Below are 25,657 nucleotides of genomic sequence, written 5' to 3'. Positions count from 1 at the left end.
CCATGCGACAGAGTGCCAGCTGATAATCGAAATTCGCTAATTAAAAAGGCTTTGAATTTTAGGCGGGTTTATAGTAAAGGATAGGTGTGCCTCAATGGTATCTATAAGTCCAACACAAATTTACACTTACGCCATGAATGTTTGTTGCCTAATTACGTGGAAAAAAATGTCCCGTCTGAGCTACATTGGAGGTCAAGATGTGGTGCCTATATATACTCGGTGACCAAGGTTTGCTTGTGAAGCGCGGTTGGCAAGCGGTTGTCGATGTGAGTGTTGTATTATTCGCGAATGTTGTGTGCATGTTTGTGTACGTGTGATTGAGTTTGCGTGTTTCGATGCTACTTTAATTAAAGATTCTCTGGCGCATAGTGCGACAGCGAAAAGCACTTTTCTTCGATGGTTATAAAAATTTACTCCCATACTTACCTGGAAAAGCTCCCCGATGGATGTAAACAAATACTCCCCTCAGTCCATCCAAAACCTCCGTCCTTAAGGGGGGTAAATTTTTTACTCCCCTGGACGGAGTATATAAAACCCCCATCGGGGCGTGCGCTAGAGGACAAGTCCATTTACTCCCATCTCGGCTTTTTTTTTGCTTACAGTCTACTTACATTTTGCTTGCTCAACTCGCCGGCTATATGTGTTCTGTCGCTGTTGTAACTGTGGAAAGCTTCAGCGCTAGATGCCTATATTACGACTGCAACCTTGCTGACATGATGTATGTTGGGCTTCATGTGAAATGGCTAATGAGATGGCGTGAGCTAGGCTAATTATAACGGCAACAGTATACACCCAAAGCGCTCAAATATTTACTCGTGGTTATAATAAAATATTAACAAATTCGTTGTGGTAAACTTAAAAACATGTAAAAAAATTAGCGCAGCTTACACTAAGTCGCGCAAGGGTAGGGTCACAGCAGAACTGGCGGGCACCAGTTTGTTTGTCGCCTTAAAGGGACACTAAAGAGCAAAATGATTTTTCTCGCATTAGTAAAGCAGTCTTCCACGATACCAAAAACACCACGCTTTCTGCGCGAAGACGCTTAATAAGCGAGAAAACGCGCGAAAAGAAAATACAGGTGGCGACGCCACCTTGGAATTCCCGCACCATTTGCCGTGACGTCAAATATTTTTGACGGCGCCTGCTTGGGCCTACGTAGTTCCTAATCGGTTAAATCGAAATACATTGCCCTCTGGGGGGGCCAGAGACTTGACATAACGAGTTTGTGGAAATTTCGTCGAGCCGCTGGCGCCAAAATACGTTAATGCTCTTTGAAGTCTTTTACGTCACGAATTACAAAGTTCGGCGCGAAATTTAAAAATGAAACTTTGAACTTGGTTTTCCTCTAATAATAAACCTATGGTGGTGAAATAAACTACACAAGAGTTCTCCGAGCACACTTTATCAATCTAAACCAAATCATTGTTTCGCTTTAGTGTCCCTTTGAGGAGACTGGCTCATACCCACGAGGGGGATTGTCCACACTGACAATTATAAAGGGAAATGTAAACCCTATGAAACTTCAAAAAGAAATAACGAAACGCGATGCAAATAAAAAGTGAAAGAGTTAAGAAATTAAAAAAGCCATAGGATAACGATTGAAAAAAAAATGAATAGTAAAAAAAGGAAAAAAAAAGCTTGCTTCAGTGGTCGACAGCACTAGCAGCGTACTCTTCCTGTTGCTTGAATGAACTTGTGTAGCGCAGTCATCATAGCACTGCGGCTTGCCCCAAACTGATTCGCTCCAAACGACAACAGGCTAGAAGTAGTAAATTGTAAGCCCAGCCTACCAGTCGGCATTTCCAGAAACATTCTACGGAGTGAGGCGAAACGGCGGCATGATAGAAAAAAGTGATGTATTGTTTCCGGTTCATTGCAAAATTCACAGAGATTTAGTTAATGAGAAGCCAGATTTATGCAGGTAATAATTTAACCGGGGAACTCTACAGCGAAAGCTTTTGAGGGTCACCTCGCTTGGCTAGGCTTTTACCCTCTCTTTCCCACCTTTTTCTATACTATACTATACATGGCTATGCTTGCTCTCGCCAAGAATTTCTCCCGTTCTCTATCTTTATTTCTCTCCCTCTGTACTCGTTCTCTAGCCCATCAAAGTTATTGCATCCCAAGCCGGAGGAATGGGCGCATGTGTTCTGGGAGCGAAGCAAAGACGACAATGGCGAAGAGAGCCAGTACCGGTTCATGATGATGACAATTTTCTGTCTATACGACGCACGGCCAACCTCAAGCTTGTAAAACTGCGGGCATCGCGACTCGGATGTGCACAGTATCTAATGTGAGCTCGTCATCCGGCCACACCTGTGTTATGATTGATTGTGATTGATTGATGATTGATTGTGATTGATTGATTGATTGATTGATTGATTGATTGATTGATTGATTGATTCCTCAACACTGTGGAACATGTCCATTCTGGTAATGGGCCAAGACTTTTGTGCCAGGCCCATATCTTCTTTTTCTTTGACCATGCCCTCTTGTGTCGATCACGGCACGCGCCCGTAAGCTGGCGCACTCTGGCGATCGCATTCTCGCGGGGCTGGCCACGGTGCGCGAGCGGCGTTGTTCGGGGATGCTTGGAGGCCCGTAGCGCCCCATGGCCGAAAAGAAGGAGGACGGGCCCAAGGGCTTTGAGCTCTTCTATGTGGCGGCCGCCTCCGCCTGGCTCGGCTCAGTGGCCATGGGCACTAATTTGGGGTACTCGTCGCCAGCGATACCGAGCCTCCAAAGCAACTTCACCGAAGGAGGCCTGGAAATCAACGAGAGTGAGGAGAGCTGGTTTGGCTCGCTGATGACGCTGGGTGCGCTCACGGGAGGACTGGTAGCCGGATTTCTGGTGGACAGCTTGGGCCGTAAGTTGTCGATCTTTCTCCTCGCTCGGCTTCATAGCTGGCTGGGTACTCATCGCCACCGCAAGCACAGTGGTCGTGCTCTGCCTCGGCCGCGTCGTCACCGGCTTTTTCACGGGCCTTATATCGCTTGCCGTGCCAGTGTACGTGTCCGAGATCAGCCGGCCTCAGGTGCGTGGCACGCTCGGTGCTGGCATCCAGCTGTCCGTCACCATCGGCATCCTCGGTGTGTTCTTCTTTGGCAAGTACCTCAGCTGGAGTTCTCTAGCCATCCTCTGTCTCACTGTGCCGGCTGCAATGGCCGTGCTCATGATTTTCATGTCTGAGTCGCCGCGCTGGCTGTTGCAGAAAGGCAAGCGTGAGGACGCGCTCAAGGCCCTCCAGTTTCTCTACGGTCCGGGCACCGACCACGAAGCGGAGCGCAACGCCATAGAGATGAATCTCAAGATGAGCCCCTCCGAAAAATTCCACGTAAAGGAACTGCAGCAGCCGTTCATCTACAAGCCGATCCTCATCAGCCTTTTCCTCATGTTCGCGCAACAGCTGTCGGGAATCAACGCTGTCATGTTTTACGCTGTGTCCATCTTTCAGTCAGCAGGCACGACCATTCCGCCCGAAGACTGCATGGTGATCATCGGAGTAGTGCAGGTGATCGCCACGGGGCGCCACCATGGTGATGGACAAGGGCGGCCGGCGCGTGCTGCTCCTCACATCGGCTGCGCTGCTTGCGCTCAGTCTGGGTGCTGGGCGGCTACCATTACGTCAAGGCTACCAAGGGCGACGAAGCCGTCGAGTCGATCGGGGGCTGCCTCTCGTCTGCCTGTCGCTATTCATCATCGGTTTCTCCTGCGGCATGGGTCCCATCCCGTGGCTCATGATGGGCGAACTTCTGCCGCTACGTGTGCGCGGCTTCGCTACGGGTATGTGTACCGGTTTCAATTGGACTATGGCCTTTGTGGTGACCAAGACGTTCAACGACATGATCGACCTGCTTAAGCCGTACGGCACCTACTGGTTCTTCTGTATCGTCATGATCACATCCTTCTTCGTGGTCGTGCTCACGCTTCCGGAGACTAAAGGAAAAACGCTAGAGGAGATTGAGGCCGCCTTCCGCAGCGGGCATGAACCGCTGAAGAAGCCTTCTGAGCCAGTCGCCGCTGAAGTAACTCCGGCCACTGCTCCCGCGCCGCCCCATGCCGCTCCATCACCAGGACCCGGTGGCGCCGCCGCCGCCGCCACCACCATCGCCGTCACCACCACCACCGCCGCCGCCGCCAACGCCGCCACCGCCAATGCCGCCAACGCCGCCAACGCCGCCACCGCCAATGCCGCCACCGCCGCCACCACCGCCGCCGTTTCCGAGGCTGTTCCTTCTCCTAAGAGGCCTTCGGTGCCGTCTACACATTCTAAGCTCACCTCTCCTGATAAGACCATGTCACCCAATCGAAAGGTCTCCAAAAGCACCGTGTCCGAGGCGCCACACACGGAATCTGCGCCCAGAAGTCCTTCCAAGAACCAAAAGGCCGAGAAGGACGGAGGTGGTGGCGCAGGTGGTGGCGGAGGTGGTGGCGGAGGCGCAAACTAGCCTCTACCCACTCTGCTACAATAAAGTGTCCTTTTTGTGCCCGAGTCATGTGTGAGATGCCCCTGTGCTCTAAATGTTTGTGGTTCTCGCGCAAGGACGGAGCTGGCGCATGACATGAACGCGCTGCGCGTATAATGTGTTTGGGTTATTCAGAGTTGGAGAGAGATGCAAACTTACAGGGACACTAAATAGAAACAATGAATCGGTTTGGATCGATAAATTGTGCTCGGAGAACTCTAATGCAGTTAATTTCGCCATCATAGGTTTATTAATAAAGGAGAAAATCAAGTTCAAAATTTCATTTTTAAATTTCGCGCCGAAATATCCCCGCGTGACGTCACGGATTTCAAAGTGTATTTATCGTATTTTGGCGCCTTTGGCTCAACAAGGTTACCCTAAACTTGGTACGTTAAGTCTATGGCCCCCTCAGAGGACAAAGTACTTCATTTTTACCGATTAGGAACTACGTAGTCTCTAGTAGACGCCGTCAAAACATGTGACGTCAAGGCGAATGGTGCGGCAAGTGGCGTCGCAACCCACATTTTGTTTTTGCGCGTTTCTCGCTTATTAAGCGTCTTCTCGCCGCAAGCGTGGTGTTTTTGGTATCGTGAAAGAGTCCTTTACTAATATTGGAAAAATCGTTTTGCTCTTTAGTGTCTCTTTAATGATATGCTGGAGTTACGTAATGAAACTTAAATCTCCGGCCACTTTTCAAAATTGCTCTCGGTAACTAAAATTTGCTTCTGGACTGAACATGGATGCTGGAAATTTTGCATGTCGAGGAATGACAGTCACGCGAAATTATGTATTTGTTCGGCATTACCTTCACAGAGCTAGGTGCACTGTACACGTCGTTTATGAAGGCTTAGACGCGTCTGCAAGGACTTATGCCCTTCAACATCGTGCAGTAATTCATCGTATGCCTTCCTCGTTGTTATCCGCAAGCACTTCTTGCAGAGCAAGCTGCATTACTATTACTGTACTTGGCTGTGGTGTAAAGTAGTGGTGGAATATTAAGTTTCTGTGGTCAAGGCTCCAACTTCGAGTCCTTGTCCAGGATACCACATTTTTCATGCTTGAACCGGCGCCTGAGACCGTCTGTTGTTTCTTTAAAATTACGACACATACCCACTCTGGGGGATTGGCCAAGACTGCGTATAGTAACTTGTCGCTGATAACTTCGAGAATACGTAATTAAACAAGTAAATTAAGAAAAAAAGATTGAAAAAAGGAAATGGCAGCCAATATATTAAAAAATCGTGCAATTTCGAGCAGACCAGACAGCTGTATTGCTCTGACCAGAACAATTTGGAATTGATTTCGATTTAGACTGTTAGATTTCAACAAATTTTTAATTACTGTAAGAATATTTATTCAAGTGGAGACTTTGCGCTTGTGCTGTTTTTGTCTCCCTTCGTCCACGTTTTTCGCGCATTTTTCATGATAATAGATACTAAAATAGAATACGTTTTGTAGCTTGAATAAAATTACAAACCGCATCGAATACCGTGCCTGCAGCAATGTCCCAAAACGGAGGCACCGAAGCTTATGGTACTATTTCTGCAGTTAAACTTAAATCTATTTTCGAAAATGGTATAACTAGAAATCGTTTTCTAAGTAATGAATGCCTGCGACATGACAAAAATAATGTTCAATAGTTTCTATCTTGACAGAAGAGGAGATAATGAAGGTAGTGGACATCTGCATAGGCGTGCGCAGCTAGGGTTCCCCCATCGGGGGGGTGAAGGTTCATCGCAGCTCCCCCCCCCCCAACTAAGTCAATGTACGAGGCAGATTTTGCGCCCCCCCCCCCTCTTAGGTGACTAGGGGAGGTCAATATATGGGGTAGATTTTGCGCCTCCCCCTCCCGTCCGTGCGCACGCCTATGGACATGGGCCTTGACTGAAGAGAAGGGAAAGGCTACGACGTGCGATAGCTGCCCGCGCCACTGCTGCACGATTCATGGTCGATCCCCCCGTGGTGGGTTGAGCCATTCCTCTAGGAACCAACCAACCAATCTAGTTAGCCCTTGTAGTAGGCAAACGCGTGTTCGGTTGTAACGACTTCTACCATTAAAACACCCCCGTTTGACATCGAATAATCAATGCAGGTGTCGCAGCACAGGATACTAAGTTATACTTGGCTGAGATCTTAAGAAGGCCTTCGATAACACATGACATAAAGCTATACTTGAAAATCTTCAAGAGTTAGGGGTAGGAAAAAGAGTCTACGATTATGTAAAAGACTTTCTTACTGACCGGACTGCAAAAATAATACTACGCAAGACAGAATCTCAAAAGTTTAGCCTAGGCAGTAAGGGAACGCCGCAAGGCTCAGTCCTGATAGGTCTCCCTATCACGTGGCCATGATAGGTCTCCCTACAAGACTGAAGGAAATTCCAGGAATCCGAATCTACATGTCCTCGAGCATATTCGAGTGTGTGTCGACATGCGCTGTGCCAATGAAGCCATCCAACGTGAGACACGTCACACCAACGGTGGATGACATCCTTGTTAGTTGCTCCTGTAAACGGCTCTCTCATATTCTCATGCTTGATCTGAAAGACGGATACAGTGATTCCACTCCTGCGCCAACTGCGCCAAAGTGCGCCAAATTGGATTTACTGTGCCATCGACCAGGGGCGTAGGCAGAAATTTTTTTCGGGGGGGCACCTCCTTGATCTGTAGTGGGGACGAGCAGGCAGATGTGTCGAGTGTCATTTTCTGCTCTGTGCTATGGCAAAAAAAAATTTCGGGGGGGGGGGGGGGGCACGGGCCCGGGTGTGCCCTAACGTGGCTACGCCCCTGCCATCGATAATCGACGGAAATTGCACCGAACTGCTCCGGAGGCTCGGGTTACAACCCACCCGAAGTTACAACCACGGACCAAGAATTATTCCGCTGAATAAACAGCACTCGCGCGTGCTAACCGAGCAGGCCATGATGCCATATACGGTGTAGACGCGGCTTCTGTTGTGCAAGTAGACTCGACGGCAAAACGCGTTGTCTGCAGAGGCTCGTTACGTCTAGGCCAATCGGTAGCGAGAAAGTGTGGCGGATCGGCGGACGACATCTGTTCCAGAAGCCCTGCTGGTAGCTCGCCTCAAGCCCTTCACAACTTCGCTTTCGAAATGAACGCACGGACGGTCGCGAAGTAGTTCGGTCGCGCATGCCGCAAGCACCGTAATAAGTCTCGACTTTGACCCGCGAAACCCTTGCTGATTGGCTTCACATGGGAAAGTTTGTTAACGCTGTGTCACTGCCGCACCACACCACTCGTTCAGAAACTCCCATCGTTCCGGCGCGCAGTTAAAACGCTGCTGTGAACGGCGCCCGAAGGAACTTTTGTGGCCCTGAGCACTAATGACGATGAAGCACAAGATTACCGTTGTTTTTTCTTTATATTTTCAATAAAATATTTGGTACTCGATATTCGATATTTTTGCCACTATTCGGCACTATTCGATTCGAATTCGATTCGAGATGAAATTTCACTATTCGCACACCCCTATTTATAACCAAAAAAATTACAGGTTGCGAAGCAGTGAATGCGATACGAAGAAATTGAATTGTTATACGAAGTAAGGCTAGCAGCTAGGTCCTTTGGATACGATCTCGTGTAACTCAACAAAACGCTGGTTTAAGGGAACATGGCTGATCTAGAGACCGAAGCGCTTTTCGTGCTGTCAGTTCTGTTAACACGAAGTAAGCGTTGAGAGCGCAGCAAGTTTACGAGCCGTCTCCTGATGCCTCGAGATAGCGCGCGCGCCAGCGGCTGCGCCCTTCGAGCGTCGCAGCTTCCCGGCTCCTCTGGCGTCCCTTCATACTCCTTACGAAAGACGGGCAGGATGTTTCCTCCCTGTTTGATGGGCAATCGACGGCAGGAGTCGCACGCGGGGTGATGTTATCGCATACACCCTCCGTGCGACGGAGACGGCCGCTTCGCTTCATATCGGCCATCGACAAAACTTCGCCGTGACGTCATGTGATGACTTGCACTGCCTCTGTGATCGGTGCGCCGATCATGTAGGCGGTGCAAAAACACGTTAGGTGCACAAGAAAGCTTTCGGGGGGGGGGGGGGGGGAGCATCAATTTATCGCGTGAGAAAAAAAACAGATGGTTTTCGCCTTCGAGTCGTCTTAGGCCCCATAAGGAATTCCATTAGGTTTTTTTTTTTCTTTTTGCACTGCACCCTAGAGGGCACTAGGGGGTTTTCGACATATCAATGGAATGTCCTGGTTATAAACAGCTTCGCTGTAAAATGAAAAAGAAGTTTTTTTTAAATCATGTAGCCCCCCGTTGAACGCATTTTCGGACTTTTTTGGAGAAGCTCGACTTGAAGCCGATCTCCATCCTCCAGGCTACCCGCCGCATGCACAAACTGTTGTCTAGAAGCACTGCAAGAATGCTTTTACTACAGCACAGAGAGGCTTCAGAAAGAAGGAAGGGAGTGTCGGAGGAGGTTGGCTTTTTGAGGCTAGCTAAGTGACCTCATGTTGCGCCCAGCAGTACAATCGATCGAGAAGAAAAAGATGCTGGCTCTCGCCTTGGAGTCGTCTTAGGGAAGGCATTAGGTACAGTGTGACTCTTTAGCCCTGAGGCACTTTTGTACGTCGCGGCGTTTGTCTACTAAGTCTGCTGATAACCAGACGTATTTAGAGTGTGATTTCATAAAGTACAATTTTATTGCTCCAGTATTCTGTTTATTTGCTAGTGTCAGAAATAATTGCTAAAGGGGTTATTCCAAAACATTCAACTGCATGATGCCCTTATCTTTGCAATATCGAGTGAAAAAGGGAGTGCTCCTGAAATTTCCCCATGAGATTTGCAATGAATCAAATATTACTAGCTCTTCATAAGAGCCGCATAATAATTATTGATGTGCTTGAACTTAAATGCAACTTGCTTCTCCAGTGTACTCCAACAGTGAATTAGCTGCTCCAGAGTGCTTCCAGATGCAAAATTACCTGCTTCAATGTGCTCCAAATGGAAATTCTTGCTGCTCCAAACTGCTCCAAAATGAAAATTTTGCTGCTCCAAAAATTCCTCCAAATCAGAAGTCCTCGGTAGCATCACCTGCGTATACCACCAGCTAGAACTCGATTGCATCGTCCTCGTGTGATCACCACTTTTTCTACACATGCTGGACTGTTCCAATACAAGAGACTCAACTTCGGAACCAACTCAGCAGCTGAAGTGTTCCTAGGACACCATACGACAGCTTTCTAACCAATATTTCCAACATACTTAATGTAAGTGATGACATCCTGGTGTACGGAAAGACAGAGAGAGCATGATGAAGCCTTTTAGGGCCGCACTAGAATGCCTACTTGCAAGTGGTCTCACACTGGATGACAATAAGTGCAAGTTCTACCAAGAGGAACTCACCTTTTTCGGGCACGTGTTCTCAAGCAAGGCGTGTAACCAGACCCCTGCAAGGTATCTGCAGTTCTTGGTGCATCACCACCCACCAGCGCACAGTAAAGAGTTCCTTGGTCATGTAACCTACTGCGGTCGGTTCATACCAAACCTTGCCCACCTCACCCAACCGCTCAGGAAACTCACCGCCAGAGGTGTGGACTGGTGTTGGACAGACGAACAGCAAAACACCCTGGGCGAACTGAAGAGGAAGCTTTCCGAAGTCACAGTTCTCGCTTATTTCGACCACGAAAGGACATTACGCTCATTGTTAATGCTGCCCTCACGGCTTTGGCGCTATCCGCCTCGTGCGCTGCTGCTTTGAGTTGTACTGGTGGCGCCACCAACGGCGAACGGTGGCGAAAGGTGGATACGCGCGGCTCATAGAAGCCGTGGGCAAAGCGCCCGTTACTCACCGTTTTTCTATTCATTTTTCATTCTGGTTTGATATTTGTACTGTCGACGCTGCTCCACTAGAAAACCATGACGTTTGTTACGTCGATTGTTCTACATTAATGGTTTTAAAATGACAGGCCCGTTTTTTTATGCGTGCGCGCGATGCACTGCGTACGTTTCTTACGTGCATGTGTCCAAGTTGTTTGCGTGATCTGTTAACACAGGTGAAATAAAAACTGTTGCAGTACAAAACAGCATTCTTGTTTTATTGAACACCCCAAACAGTACAACAACAATGACTATTACGGCTGTATGCCTGCTTAAGAAACGCACAAAAGACACGCGTTTTTATCTTCGCCCAACACTCGTAGCATTCAACTAGGCCAAGAAAACCAAAATCTAACTTGCTGAACGTTTTAAGAGCCGTCACACAGCTGCACAATAATGCGTTCACACAGCGTTTTTCACACAGCGTTTTTTTTTTTTGTTTTGTTCACAGACCGCGTTAACATATGAGAAAGTTCTAACTGCATTGCAATCACATATTTCGGAATATCTGATCACTTTCACCATTGAAGCCACAATCCTCTAACACATGCGCTTTAAATTGAGCATGGCATTACTCAGACTTATATCGCGTGGCATTACTCAGATTTATATAGGAAATGCGCACGCGTGTAATCAGGGGCGTAGCCAAGGGGGGGGGGGTTGCAAACCCCCCCCCCCCGAAATTTTTCAGTTTTTGCTTGCGTATATATACACGCACGCACGAACATACATAAAGTATGGTTGAACCCCCCCCCCCCCCGAAAAAATTTCTGGCTACGCCCTGCGTGTAATGTATCTCGTATGCTAGATTCTCCTTTGGTACGTGCAGCTCAACATAAAATGCGATTCTAGAAGTAATGTTCGTGGAGTTGCGAGCATATAGAAGGGCAACTACTTACAGCTTCACTTACCTTTGCAAAAACGGTATTCCAATTGCCATTCAATATTAAGCGACGCAACAACGATAACAACACACTTGTTGCACACAGGCGTACCAGGTTGACGCGCGAGGCCAAGCGCGGTATTTTAAGTGTAGCACAATCGTGCGCGTACAGTACGCTAGAATATTCTGGCACAATGTCATCAAGCTTGCAGTCACTTCAGCGGTTCCCACGATGTAGCACCAGTTGACGTCCTCGCGTCATCAAACTGCTACGACGCCGAGAACTAACACACAGCTGAAAAAACGATGTCTTGCAGGAGGCCATCTTGTCCAGCAACCAACAGACAAAAGTCCACAAGTGAGGCGTCTGAAACATTGCCGTTGATGAGATAGCAGCTGAACGAAATCAGGGCTCATCGTCCGACGTGTGGCCACCGCCTTAACACAATATTAACGTTGCAACGTTCAAGGAACACGCGACGAAAGCGACGAGCCCAGCCGGTCTTGTTGGGTGCGCTACTGGATGGATGAATGGATGTGGATGCTATGAGCGTCTCCTTTATAACGGGACGGGGCGGTGACATGTCTGCCACCAGGCTCGAAGAAAAAAAAAAACCTTCCTTGTTTTATGTTGGCCTAATACCTTATCCACATTGATTAAATCATAAGTTATTTACCAAAAAATATAATTCACGGTCCATCTCTCTGCCTCTTAAAGGAGTACTGACACGATTTTGAAGTGCAGCAAAACGGACGTTTTTGGTTCCTTGGCATGTACTGTTAACGCTCTCCCCACATCGCATCCGGGAAACACGTATAAATATTTCAGTTTGATTTTAAAGTTTTCATCTCCCAGCATCTGCAAGGCAGCTTCACCGCATGGAGAGCCCTATGACGTTTCAAGTCAGCTCACTTGGTTTGCGAAATCTGGGTTCTGCATGCAGCCTAAATCACAGAATCACTGTCGGAGGCACTGGACGACAGTTCCACTCATCATGAACCACGTTCGACTGACAGCAAAGGACAGCAGGTGCATATTTCGTGGGTTGCAGTCTGCCCGTGACGTCACGGGCAGACTTGACACGTCACTATGAAGCCGCCCTCTCGAAACCGAAAACCGAAACTGCTGGTTGAAAGAAGCGGTATTAAAAATATATGCAATGCATCCCCAGGCACCACAACACTCTTTTTAGGGTTCTCGACACCCGTGCTTTCATTTAGAGCAACACCCGAAAAATTTTTAAATTCATGTCAGCACTCCTTTAAGGCAGAATGACCTTATTTTTCCCCATTATTTATTTTTGTACTTTATCTCTACCTTTCTGCCACCAATACTCTAACCGTCTCTTACTTATAAATTTCTATCGCGGGACGTGTTCAGTTTTCCATTGTTGTCCCTAAAACCCAAGGCTTCCTGTAGACTCGTGCCCACACGTATACCTGGGGTGCTATCGCGGAACGATTTTATTCCTTTTAGGGGCGAAGCTCCTTAAGGCGGCACCCGTTCGTCCCTCGTAGTCGTAGTCGTAGTGCGTAACCAGTCTTACGCTTTGACCTCCAAGGTGGTGCCGGTGGGAGATTTTTTCCTGGCGTTGTTGAACAATAAAAATTCGCAGCGTGCGCGTTAACTAAAAGCCGAATTCTTCTGTCTCTCATTCCCCATTAGCAGCCATTGGCATGTTCCAGTAGGAAACGTTAGTAGAAGTAGAAGTGTAAGTGTTAGCTAAAAGCCGACTTCTTCTGTCTCTCATTCCCATTAGCAGCCATTGTTACCTCCAAGGTAGTGCCTGGTGAGGTTTCTCCTGTGCGTGATTACACAATAAAAATTTTGTTCAAAACGCCGTTGATTGATGAAATAAACCAACGAAAGACGCCAGATGTTTCTAAAGCAAACGAAAAGACGCCAGCTGCTTAACGAAAGACGCCAGATGTTTTCTAAAGCAATGGTTTTCTAAACAATGAAAATTCACAGCGTACATGTAAATTAAAGTGAGCTGCACGTCGTCATAAACTCATCGAACCTTTAGTATAAACGCGCCCGATCTCACGTCGGTGATGATGTACTGGGCAGAATTCACGGAAGATTCACGGTTACCGATGAACCTCCGCAGCTTCGCCCACTCATCATCATTCACTCCGTGGATATGCTGTGATTTTTTTCTATGCTTTTCGCCGCCATTAGTCGTCTCCGATTGGTCGAAGGGAGGCCATGTTATTTGTCAATCAAACAACCATAAAAAGCGTAACGTCAAAATGACGTTTACACACTCATTATGCAGAGAGAAAAGGCATAGTTTTAGCATCGCCAGAGAGCGGGTCGTTTGGCTGGGTGAATATCGCCACATTCAATCAGTACATGTTCCATCGTTTCCTTAGTTCCCCCGCAGCATGTACATTGTTCTTCTTTGTTACTGAATCTCGCTTTATAACTCCGCGTTCTAAGGCAGCCCGACCTTGCTTCAAACAGTAAAGCGCTTCCCCTTGAATTATCATAAAACCTTTCCCTCCTTATTTCGTTTTTTCCCTTTCGGTAGTTACTCAGAGCCGGCTTCTTTTCCATCGCTGTCATCCAATAAGTCCTCTCCGCCTCTCTGACCTTCCGCTTAATGCTCCTTGTTGCCATATCGCCCGCACTGCTAGCCGTATATTTACTGGTGAGCCTCCTAGTTCTTTTTCTCCACTGCGTGTCAACGCTTTTTCTATACAAATACCTGAAAACCTTCTCTGCCCATCTACTCTTCTTCATTTTCCTCAGCCTCTCTTCGAATCTCATCTTGCTCTGAGCTTCCCTCACTTCAAAGCCTGTCCATTTCATATCTCCCTTTACAGCCTCATTTGTCGTCTTCCCGTGAGCGCCCAACGCGAGGCGGCCCACCGTCCTTTGACTTACATCCATTCCTGATTGTACCTCTGACCACTGAGTTCCCAAATGTAAGCCCCGGGACCATCACACCCTTCCACAGCCCTCGAAGCACCTCGTACCTATTGTATCCCCATAAAGCTCTGTGCTTCATAATTGCAGCATTCCTCTTTCCCTTTGCTACCGATGCTTTCTCTTGTACCTCCATATATCTATCCCCTCATTTACCCATACTCCGAGGTACTTGTACTCGCTTACCCTCGGTATTTTTGGCCCTGTATGAAGACCGCATGGTCTTCACGATCATTGAATACCATCAATCCACATTTTGTTGCACTAAATCCTAGTCCTAGAGCCTCACATTCCCTTTCGCATATATCTGCCAGTCACTGTATATCTCTTGACTGTCCGCAAATAAGACAATATCATCAGCATAAAATAGACCTGGAAGCTTCTGCTCAACCATCGTGCCGGCCTGTTTGTGTGACAAATTAAATCCAATTTTGCTACCATTCTAGCGCTTTTTCCATCCCCACCATGTACAGCATGAATAACAGCGGGGACAAAGGACATCCCTGTCTCAGCCCCTGCTAATTTCAAGCTGTCCTTGCTACTTATTCCTTCCCATTCTATACAAACTGTAATTTCTCGGTATATTTCCCTCAAAAGCTGTATACAGTCGCCCCCTATGCCCACTTCTTTCAATATATCCCACAGTTCACAGCGCGCGCTCTCACGGCCCACCGAAAGAAATAAAAGAAAGTGGAGAGAGGGGTCACCTCGAGCATGGCATATCGTGGAAGCAGAGGGGCTTTTGCGTCGTCGTCGGTGTGGCGTATTGTCGAGAGATGGCGCTAGTTTGTTTTGCGCAACGGAATCGCAAACTTCATTCAAAATGCATGGGATCCTATGGGGGGTTGGGAGAGGGTGCAACCGCTTGAGCCGAGCGGTGGCGCCACCATACCGATGCCGAGGCGGATACGTCCAGCAATGTGATCGACTCCATAATCCAGCTTCAAGGCTCTTCCGCTAGGCCTGCGCGACATACCGGTTTTTATTACTTTTTAAACATGATTTAAAATATCAGTCCTACTCAAAACGCGAGAAAGGATGCTGGAATTTGTCACTGTATTTCACTGTATTTTCATTTTACCATACCTAATGTGAAAGCTAACACGGGCTAGTTAGTGGATCTGCATCATTGAAGATTGTAGGTGCAACGTATACATATATATATATAATCCCTAGCCAAAAACTACCAATAGATTTCCTATTGGTCCAATAGGAAATCGCTATTGGTTCTATAGGACATCTATTGGAGCTGTATTGGTTGTATAAGACTTCTATGGGTACCAATAGACACCAATAGCCACCACCTATTGGTGTCTTATTGGACCAATAGAAGTTGTATTGGTCAAATAGGGGCTGCCTTTTGGTGTCTTATTGTACCAATAGGAGTTGTATTGGTCAAATCGGTGCTGCCTATCGGTGACTTATTGGGCCAATAGAAGTTGTATCGGTCAAATAAGTACTCCTATTGGTTTCTTAATGTACTAACAGAAGATGTATAAGGCCAACAGGAGTTTTATTGTTCAAACAGCTTATGACTGATTGAGCGCGTCGGACCCGATCCCGATCAAATTTCTTGATCATGATTGGCTATATATTATACGCAAGCTGCAGACGGGATCAATTCACTTTTGATAAGTCTGATCCCGATTGAGCTTAATCGTACACCGTGAGACACCGTGTGCAGTTAGCAACTCACGCGACTAAAAGAGTTATATAAAAAGGCTGCGTGTCGACCACGGCGGTACTGTGTCTCCGTACATGCCGTGCGGTAAACGGGCACTATAGTAAAACACGCTAAAGAAGAACTTAATTGCGAAGGAATCGACAACACAGACATCACAGAATAATATTAAAGAAACCGCCATGAGATCACAACCGGCATAGAACCAGCCAGGTGAGGAGGAGGAGGAAATAACTTTATTACGAGTCCTGCGAGTTGGTGGGGCGGGCCGATGGCCCCGCCTAGGAGACGGCAGGAGACCTTGAACCCTGGCGGCTTCCTCGGCCCGCTGGACGGCCCAGAGCTGATCCTCGAGGGCGGAGCTGAGCAGCGCGGCTTCCCAGCGTGCGCGAAGGCTGTCACTAGAGGCCGCTTTCTCGGTATTGGGACTAATCCCTCGGCATTCCCATAACATATGCTCCAGAGTGGCTCTGGATTCACATTGTTTACATTGGTCCGTTTCGTATATATCCGGATATATGATGTGCGAGAGCGCGGGATTCGGATACGTCCTAGTTTGTAACCGCCGCCATTCGACAGACTGCTTTTTTGTCAATTTTGGGTGAGGTGGCGGAAATATGCCCCTCTGTAACCTATAATGTTTTGTGATGTCGTTGTATCTGGTCATTCGGTCTTCCCACTCCCATTCGTCTACCGCGCCGTCACGTCCGGAGGGTGCTGCGGCGGCACTTGAGATCGCAGCTCGGTCCGTAAGCCCTCGAGCCGCGTCGTGTACCGCGCCGTTGTTGCTGTCCTCCGCGAGACCCGCTCACGCCCAGCCAGGTGACAAAAAAAAAAAAAAAAAGTGAGACGGTGCGCGGCGTGGCCTGGCGTGGCGACGCTGCATGTGTGGACATTTTTTTTTACACGTTCCTTGGTTAAGCAGGCTAAGCCATGTGCTAAGCTTTAAGATAAGCTTTGGATAATATGTAAAGTTTATAACTATTTATGCTAATTAAGCAATATAAGTAGTGCTGTAAAGATACAGGAGAAAGAATTGTGGATCTGCAAACGCGACCGACCGTGCGTTTGGCGCGCCATCCGCGCTCGGCCGATACGAAGACAAGCCCAGCCTGCGGCCAAGCTAAGCCAAAACGTTGTGTCTGACTAACGCCTCCTCTAGAAACATGCCTGCGGCGTCGCTGGCTATCCCATTGCAGCCGTCCTGCCTTGAGTTGTGGTCGCTTGTCGAGAGATGGCGCCACGTTCTCCCCTATTGTTTTCAATGGGGCTGACGTAGTGTGACGTCGAGGGGGGTAATGTGCGCATGCGCAAATGTGTGTTGCAAGCGGCCACCGCAAGGATCGCCAGCTACTGCCCTCATTAGAAACGGTGAAGGAGGGAAAGGGTAAGGCAGGAGGTTTTTGGCTCACGCGGCAGGCATCTTTCTAGAGGAGGCGTTGGTCTGACACGGGAGAGTATTTCCGCAGCGCGTTAAAAAAGTGCGGCCGGTGCGGCCCTCTGGCGGGGGTCTGGCCCAACGTTACTAGATACATTCAGTTGTCAAACTCTCCGCTGCCGCCATACTCCGCAGGTGGCACCCTTTCTGTGCTTGTCGCCAGACGGCGGGACCGTCGCATCGGGCTCCAGCCGGCGCGGTGTCGTCTGCTCAGCGCAGGCGCGTTTTAGGGGCGAAGCTCCTTAAGGCGGCACCCGTTCGTCCCTCGTAGTCGTAGTCGTAGTAGTCGTAGTGCGTAACCAGTCTTACGCTTTGACCTCCAAGGTGGTGCCGGTGGGAGATTTTTCCTGTGCGTTGTTGAACAATAAAAAATTCGCAGCGTGCGCGTTAACTAAAAGCCGAATTCTTCTGTCTCTCATTCCCCATTAGCAGCCCTTGGCATGTTCCAGTAGGAAACGTTAGTAGAAGTAGAAGTGTAAGTGTTAGCTAAAAGCCGACTTCTTCTGTCTCTCATTCCCATTAGCAGCCATTGTTTACCTCCAAGGTAGTGCCTGGTGAGATTTCTCCTGTGCGTGATTAAACAATACAAATTTTGTTCAAAACGCCGTTGATTGATCAAATAAACCAACGAAAGACGCCAGATGTTTTCTAAAAGCAAAACGAAAGAACGCCAGATGTTTCTAAAGCAAAACGCAAAGACGCCAACTGCTTAACGAAAGACGCCAGATGTTTTCTAAAGCAATGGTTTTCTAAACAATGAAAATTCACAGCGTACATGTAAAATTAAAGTGAGCTGCAAGTCGTCATAACTCGTCGAACCTTTAGTATAAACGCGCCCGATCTCACGTCGGTGATGATGTACTGGGCAGAATTCACGGAAGATTCACGGTTTACCGATGAACCTCCGCAGCTTCGCCCACTCATCATCATTCACTTCGTGGATATGCTGTGATTTTTTCACTTGATAGCGCTATCTAAGTGTTTTTAAAAGTTGTTTTAGACACTTATGCGTTCATGGCTAGCAAACATGGTACGCTCTATTGCATTAAGCACGGATGACATGCAACATTTTTTTTTTAACACGAAAGTGTTTTATGCCGGGGTCCACCAAGTACATCCGTCACGGATATGACGTTGATAAAATAGACGCCAACGGGTGAGAAAGAAAAAAACCAAGAAAAAGATACCCCGCTGGGATTCGAACCCACGACGCTGCGGCCGCGACGGCAAGCGCCCGGCGCCCTACCGACTAAGCTAAGCCGGGAGATGCTAGAGACGGCGCGAACGCGCGTTATATCTTTCACACATTCTCTTTCGCGGCGGGCGGAGCGGGGCAGTGCCGCCGTCTGTGAGATGTGAAAAGAGGTAATGCTTCACGATCGACACTTACTAGCGCTTACTCCGAGATTGCACGCGATATCGGACGCCATGGTTAAAGCGTCTCGATACCAGAGAGGTAGACTGGCCGCGCTGGCGTCGCCGAGGCACCCTTGACGCATTTACGTTCTATGCCTTTGGCTTCGTGTTAGCGTGCGTCGGCTCATCGGAGTAGTGTAGCTTCCACGTGCACCAACGGGATTTCTCCGCCGCCGACTGCTTCAATTGCGAGAGCACCGACTAACAAAACTGCTGCAATACGCGTTGCAGAAAGGACGCGATTTCGACGGGCGAATGTCGTGCCTTGGTGGAGCGAGAGCAGCGCCTGCGAGGCAGAAACCAGCGGGACGCACGCGTTTGCGGCTCAGGCTACGAACCTCTACCTCCCGTGTTGCTAAAGCGCAGTGTGTGTTAGTGTATGCATGAGCACAGGCGTCGGCTACCCATTACTAGAAAGCGCACACCGTGCCGTTTCTCTCCTTAATTGACGACGCTTTGAAGAAGTGCATACCGGGTACCAGTGTTGATTATGAGCTTGTTGATACCATCCTTACGCGGGATTCACGATTCGCTGTGTCTAAATATATGTTCACACCGTCAGCTACCACAACGGTTTAATCATGATTATGGGCGTTAGTCGTCGCGATAGAGACATGCTGTCAACATGGGTGCATCCACGTCAAACGGTGCTATAGATGCCAAACACGAATAGACATTGTACAAGCTGTCATATATCACTACACAATAAGCACTATTTCTGTGAAGACACGTTTCACTTTCGTGTTATACCGATTCCTATGACGGAGGGATCACCCATGTTTTTTCAAGTACTCATTCACTCCATTTCAAAGCAGATCGGACGGTATTACTTCACTTGTTTATTTATTTTGAATACCTGCAGTTATACATCCTGCAGGTATTTATACATACATGCACTTATGCATTTAACAGTTATACATCCACAAAAAATTATGCACATGTGCAACCCAGTTGCTGACAGTCTCCTTTTCATAGCAATTTAGCACGCTTTCTTGCTGCTTTCACTGGCACACTAGAGTCTCGCTGCTGGCGAAGAAACTTCGAATAGAAATGCATCCGTGTGGTCAAATAAAATTTCATGATTCGCGCACTCAGCTCCTCAAAATGCTCTGTGCAGCCTACCCGAGTCAGAGAACATCCAGACAGCTCTCCCATTATAGTCCAGAACAAATCTGCGAACGCTTTGTTACCATTGGTCCTTTTTTCAATTACACGTTCAATGCCGCTAAGCATAGATGTCAAAGCACCTGATGGATGCTGCAGTGCACCAGGCACAAAGGATCGCATCTCTGTTAAGGCTGCTGCTGCTGGTACGTGGTTATCAGATATACAAGTTGCAAGGCAATCTTCACAACTGGTGAACTTTCGCGCCTTCTTCACGACATAACCACCAAGGTAGTACAGCGCGCTTGCTTTCGCAGTCGTGCGGTTACACGCGTGAAGCTTATGTGCAGCTTTTAAAAGGGCGGTTAAGTCTTCGATAGCACGGATGGGAATACTTGCGTAAGCACTCGCTGCACGACCGTAGGCACTTCCTGTGGCCGAACTTTCGCTGGTGACAACTACGCTCTTTTCAATTTGCAAGGTTTTCTCTTCGTGCTTTACCGTGAAAAATGCGACGAATTCGCCCTCACTCCTGTCCCCATGTTCATGAACCCCCGTCATCACGCACCAGCCGGGGGGCAACTCTACAGATTTCATATCAGCTATCGTTAATTCCTGAGTGTCTTGAGCTGGAAAGTCTTCCGGCTGCTCGAGGTTATAGCATGGCGCACCTTGGCGCTGCTCGCTTCGCGCTTTTGCACCTTGGCTTGCGTTTTTTCTCCGGTGGCTTCGACAGCTACGCGGGCAGGTTCGGAAACACCTTGGGTACGGCGTCTTTTGCGAGACTCCATTTGCCTCGTGGGATCTCGACGGATTTCCCGTCGATGACATGGACGTACGTTTTCAATATGTCCTGTTGATGAAAGTGGAGGTCGCACACTCTTGACGTTGCTGTCAATTCCTTGCCCGCACGTGGAACTGCTTTGTTCCAAGCTGCGCGAAGACTCACGTCGGTCGGAGCGTAGAAAAAATGTCTGTCCGAGCTGCTTGCGTCCTTGCGGTATCCGCTCGCGCACCCCGGCATGCAACAAGTTGGCATGGTCACCCGAACAGACGACACATGATGCGAACGCAGTACGAAACGCCACCACAAAAGCTGCAGAAGGCAGATAGAGAACGCGAACACGCGAACAGACGACACATGATGCGAACGCAGTACAAAACGCCACCACAAAAGCTGCAGAAGGCAGATAGAGAACGCGAACAGACGACACATGATGCGAACGCAGTACGAAACGCCACCACAAAAGCTGCAGAAGGCAGATAGAGAACGCGAACAGACGACACATGATGCGAACGCAGTACAAAACGCCACCACAAAAGCTGCAGAAGGCAGATAGAGAACGCGAACAGACGAGACGTGATGCGAACGCAGTACGAAACGCCACCACAAAAGCTGCAGAAGGCAGATAGAGAACGCGAACGCTTGTGCAGCGTTGGCAGACGCGCGCGGTATTTTGAAGCCCGATGCGACTGCAGCGCCAAAACCTAGCAAGTGTGGTGGCGGTTCCGCGCAGTACAAACAAGTTTGAAAACTGAATGTATTCTAGTAACGTTGGTCTGGCTGTTGCCAGGCGAGCGAGACCGGCGAGACGGAGACGCGTAGACGCGGTGGCTCCGGCCATCGTATCGATAGTATGCGCTCCCCTTCTGCGGTAGTGTTATGTTATTTCGGCAGAGTAAAAAGCTGGGCTTGGTGTTCCCTGACTACTGTGCGATGGAATTAGGAGAGGCTAGGATAGACGCACATCTTCATTATCTTTGTTTATTGCTAGCGTGCATGCTTGTTGTTGACATCCGACCGTCAGTTCGTACGTGTTGCATATTGTGCTTTAATTGTGGTGTTAATTCTAATGCGGCCGGACTGCTCGCACTGAGCTTACAAGAGTGCCCCCTACCTCTAGGCCGCACACCTTGATTTAACAGCACTAACATTGTTTCATTTCGTTGTTGCTGCAAGTATAAATTCTGAGTGAACAAAGCAGTACAAAAGCGTGCACTGTCGGCGCAGAGCATTACGACGTTCGGCGACGAGTATGGCGAGTACGAACAAGGTTCTGTCTTCGGTTGAAGAATTAAGCGGCGCGGCGGGAAATATGATGGGAATTCGCTAGAGCATATGGGCCCAACGATGACGGGCCGACCCCGAGTTTCGAGTGAGAGAGGCGTGTCGCCGCAACTGCACGACAGAGCTCGTCGGGAAGAGAGACGTCGGCCGCCCAGCAACGAAGGGAATCCGATCCTGGCTTGCGAGTGGCCAAAGCAGGAGCTCACGGACCGTTTAGCGGCGTCATATTATCATCGCTGTATCGACAGCTAAAATAGTACTTAGTAAAAAGCGCACCCCAAAGCCAAGGAAAAGGCACCAGCTCCGCAGTTTCATCAGTCTTCGCGACGCCAAGTCAGTGAAGCTGTGCTAAATTTTACCCTTGAATGTTGCATTTGTGCGCTGTGACGTGCAGCTCATGCAGTTACTGCTTCATCGCAATGCCCGCTGAATACGTTGTAATACCAAAGGAAACATGGCACTGCCGCAGAACCCAACGACGGTCGGAGTGCCGCCGCGGCCGCGTCTTCGTCGCCTAGGCAACCGCGACCGCCGCGCGCGCGGAGCATCTCTGTGTACCACGTGACTTTTTTAACGCGCGGCCGAAATACTCTCCCGTCTGACACTCTGTCGCCCTAGCGCATGGAGGAAGGAAAAATAAGGAGAGGCCCTGACGTCACATTCGTGAAGCCTCCACATCGCAAACACCCGCATCGCCTCCTAGCGAAGGAGCCTCGAAACATTTCGCGATTTCCGCCGTGTCGTTTGCAAGCGCATGCGCGATTCAAGCCTTTTTTTTTTTCGCCATGCAAGCGGCGCTAGGTGGTGTTGCGCCGCGGCGCAGGCGATTCACGCATGCTGCTCCTTCTGTGTGTTCGTTAGGAAAGCTACGCAATGCCCAGCTGTTGCGTATGGTTGCGTATACCCGGTGCAAATCGCGTGCACTGCGGAAAGTACCGGGTGTCACTTTTCATGTCTACGTACACGTTCGATTCATTGCTGATCACTAATGCATGGTATTTGCATGCGAAGCTCTCGGATGTGCGCTCTGTTGCTTCTTACTCATTGTGTCAACTCAGAACACACGTGAACTTTTGTTTTTGGCGTCTGACACGCCGTACATAACATGCGCCGAAGGCATCGTACGTTTTTAGAGGCTGTGTCGTTCAACGAAAGGGCAATAAACTTATGTTGTTATCGGACTACGTGATATATGTATTGTGCGGTGTGCGCTCGCTGCGTGCTTGTCGTTGTGTGCGTACTGGAATTACAAACTTTACGTGCACGATCGCGTATACAATACAGCGGTGTCCTCTTTTCGACGTGAAGTTACGTCAACTATAGGTTGGCGTTGCGCCGAATAGCTCCTACGCTCAGTCTCCATATACACGAACAAAGAACCGTGCTAATCCGGCAACAGATCGGGAAATCGGGCTGCAAGAAAGGGAAGGCCTAACGCCCAGCAGAACGCGTAAGTCACTGCTAGGTGAGTTCGAATACGATGATGCAGGGGCTGAACGTTTTTGATCACGGCACGTACCGGTATTCTGTACTGTTGCACAAAAACGCTCCACGAAGAATTTCAGCACGCAGCGCTCGTGCCTGCCACGCACGAACAGCCTGGTAAACGTCTGCTTGCCACATTTTACTGCGTGCGAACCGCACAATACGCGCTAAGTTTACGTCGGGACTACAAATCTGCGCAGAAGCTAACCACCGCGGAGAGCCCGCGGGGCGTCTGCTGTTTTGTTTGCCCCATACCGGTTTGTTTGCCCCATAAATCTGACGTCACTTCCGCCACACTTTTCGCAATGCATTGAAATACGATAGGGCCTCTCCTTAGTATTCCTTCCTCCATGCCCTAGCGCGCGCTTTGTGTGATCTCGATGCTTCACGTAAGCCTGCTTACACGATGTTTGCTTTAGTGTGCTTCCGCGACGATAACGTGAAGACTGTGTTCAGCGTGCACCAGATGGAGACTTTCTGAGCCATAAATGTCTTGGATTTCGACCGATTTCGGCTCTACAGAGTGGCACCAAGAATAATGGCAAGACGAGCAACAAGGCCCATGTGCTCCGATTGTTTGGTGAGTTGAGTGGGCATGGTAGTTACTCCTATTTAGTATTTATTTGATATCACCTTTTTTTTTTTGTATTCAAACTTGGGACGAAGCTGAAAGGTCGGGAAAACAAGTCCCTCGTCCTTTGTCCTTTGTCTCCGGTATTTGATGACAGCGAGACCAGCGACGCCTCGATTGCAAGTCCACACGCTCTCAGAAGTTGAATGATTGAGCGCATATATTATTGCAGTTTGTTTTTGTGTTTGTCAGTATGCACAAAAAAACGTAGCATAGATTAGAGGTAAAGGACAGGCGCCCTGCTCGTGAGTGTAGTTGGAGTCTCGCAAGCCCTTTGTAAGTATTTACAACGTGCGTGTTAAGCCGAAAACGCGTTTATCGCCTCATAGTAAAACGCTCTAATCGATGCGGTTTGTGTGTTGTAGTGCGCGCCAATCGGCTTATCATACTTGTTCGACATAATTTCACAAGAACCACAGAAGGCCACATGATAATTCATTATACAAAATGTGCATAGCATATGTACTGCACTGGTGCGATTTTTTATTGGGAGTGTCTAGCGTTACGTATAGACGTAACGGTACGAGCCGTTGCAGTTACGTCTGGACGTAAGAATAACGTGTCTTAAAAGTTACGTCCAGCGTGGCAATACAAATACAGCCCGTTAGACCTACCGAATCGATTGGCCTCAGTGGCGCAGCGGCTAGCGTGTTGTGCTCGGAACTGCGAGGACATTGGTTCGAACCTCGCTGCTGCTGCTTTTTTTTTTTTGTCTGTCTCAGGTGTTGCAGAAGTCTGTTGCCAGAGAAGCGCGACGCGGCTCTTGGGTTACGTACGCCTCCGCCTGCCCCGAAGGGGCAGGCTGCGCGGGCTAAACAGCGCGTGGCCGCGACAGCGGCCGGTAGCGCGTGACCGTGACCCTGCCAACCGGCCATTGAGCGTTAGCGAAATGGCCGCACTCGCGAAGCGAGGGCGAAGCCACGATTAGGTTGCCGCGCTTGAAGGGCGCAGAGGGCCTTCACAGTGTTGCCACGACACATAAAAAAATAGTAGTGAATATTTTTGTGAAATATCAGTAGAAATCAGTAGATCTTGAATTTCAGTATTTGCGCAGGGTTTCTTTATTGACAAATTCAGCGCTTATATTGGTAATTGCTGCAGTATTCTACTTTGTAATAAATAGCACGAAAATGTCCGTGAGATTAGCGGTGACGCACTACTAGCATGATTATTTCAGGCATTCCTTATGCCAGAGATGAAAGAAAACATGAGCCCCACAAAGCTTCCGCAAATGACTTTCCTGGCAGAGCTTTAACACGACCACGTGTTCACCTCCATTCCAGAAGTGGATGCGCCAGCAACACCACATTAAATGCTCAATGTTTGATCCCTGTGGTTCATTCGCCTTATCAATAGCCTGTGGATGTTGAATCTGTTACATACTGAAAAAGTCTTGAGGTGTCTCGTGTGCAAATGCCATAATAGCGTCCGTGCTGGCCTTGTTCCGCCGCTTCGACTAGCAAATAGACTTAATCACCAGAAGGTAGCATGTAGATCTTCCCATGAGGTTCCCTTTATAGACCAAGGGCCACGGCTTCAGAGCCAGTGGCCAGCTGAGGCTGAGAGAGGACGCGGAGAACAAGACAATCATCTCGAGGCCCACGGCCGGACTGCCAAAATCACCAGCGTGGCCAGCCAGAGCGAGCCTTCTAAGAGTGAAAGTACTCCCGGCCGGTCATCTTCTGGCTCTCTAGCCAATACCTCTTAG

At 48.7% G+C, this 25,657-nt stretch overlaps 1 protein-coding gene across 1 annotated transcript; it reads left to right on the top strand.

Annotated features, from left to right (window-relative positions):
- The first annotated feature begins 2,607 nt into the window (after positions 1 to 2,607).
- LOC119377486 (solute carrier family 2, facilitated glucose transporter member 8-like) lies at positions 2,608 to 25,657 on the top strand. Its single transcript, XM_037646925.2, is given in 6 exon segments — positions 2,608 to 2,886; positions 2,888 to 3,526; positions 3,528 to 3,602; positions 3,604 to 3,665; positions 3,668 to 4,081; positions 25,470 to 25,657. Coding segments are annotated over 6 exon segments (1,653 nt in total). The 5' UTR covers positions 2,608 to 2,611.

The sequence above is a fragment of the Rhipicephalus sanguineus genome, unplaced genomic scaffold, assembly GCF_013339695.2.
Source record: "Rhipicephalus sanguineus isolate Rsan-2018 unplaced genomic scaffold, BIME_Rsan_1.4 Seq480, whole genome shotgun sequence".
Taxonomy (NCBI): Eukaryota; Metazoa; Arthropoda; class Arachnida; order Ixodida; family Ixodidae; genus Rhipicephalus; species Rhipicephalus sanguineus.
The sequence above is the reverse complement of the archived record's forward strand: the minus strand, read 5'-3'. Positions and strand labels throughout refer to the sequence as shown.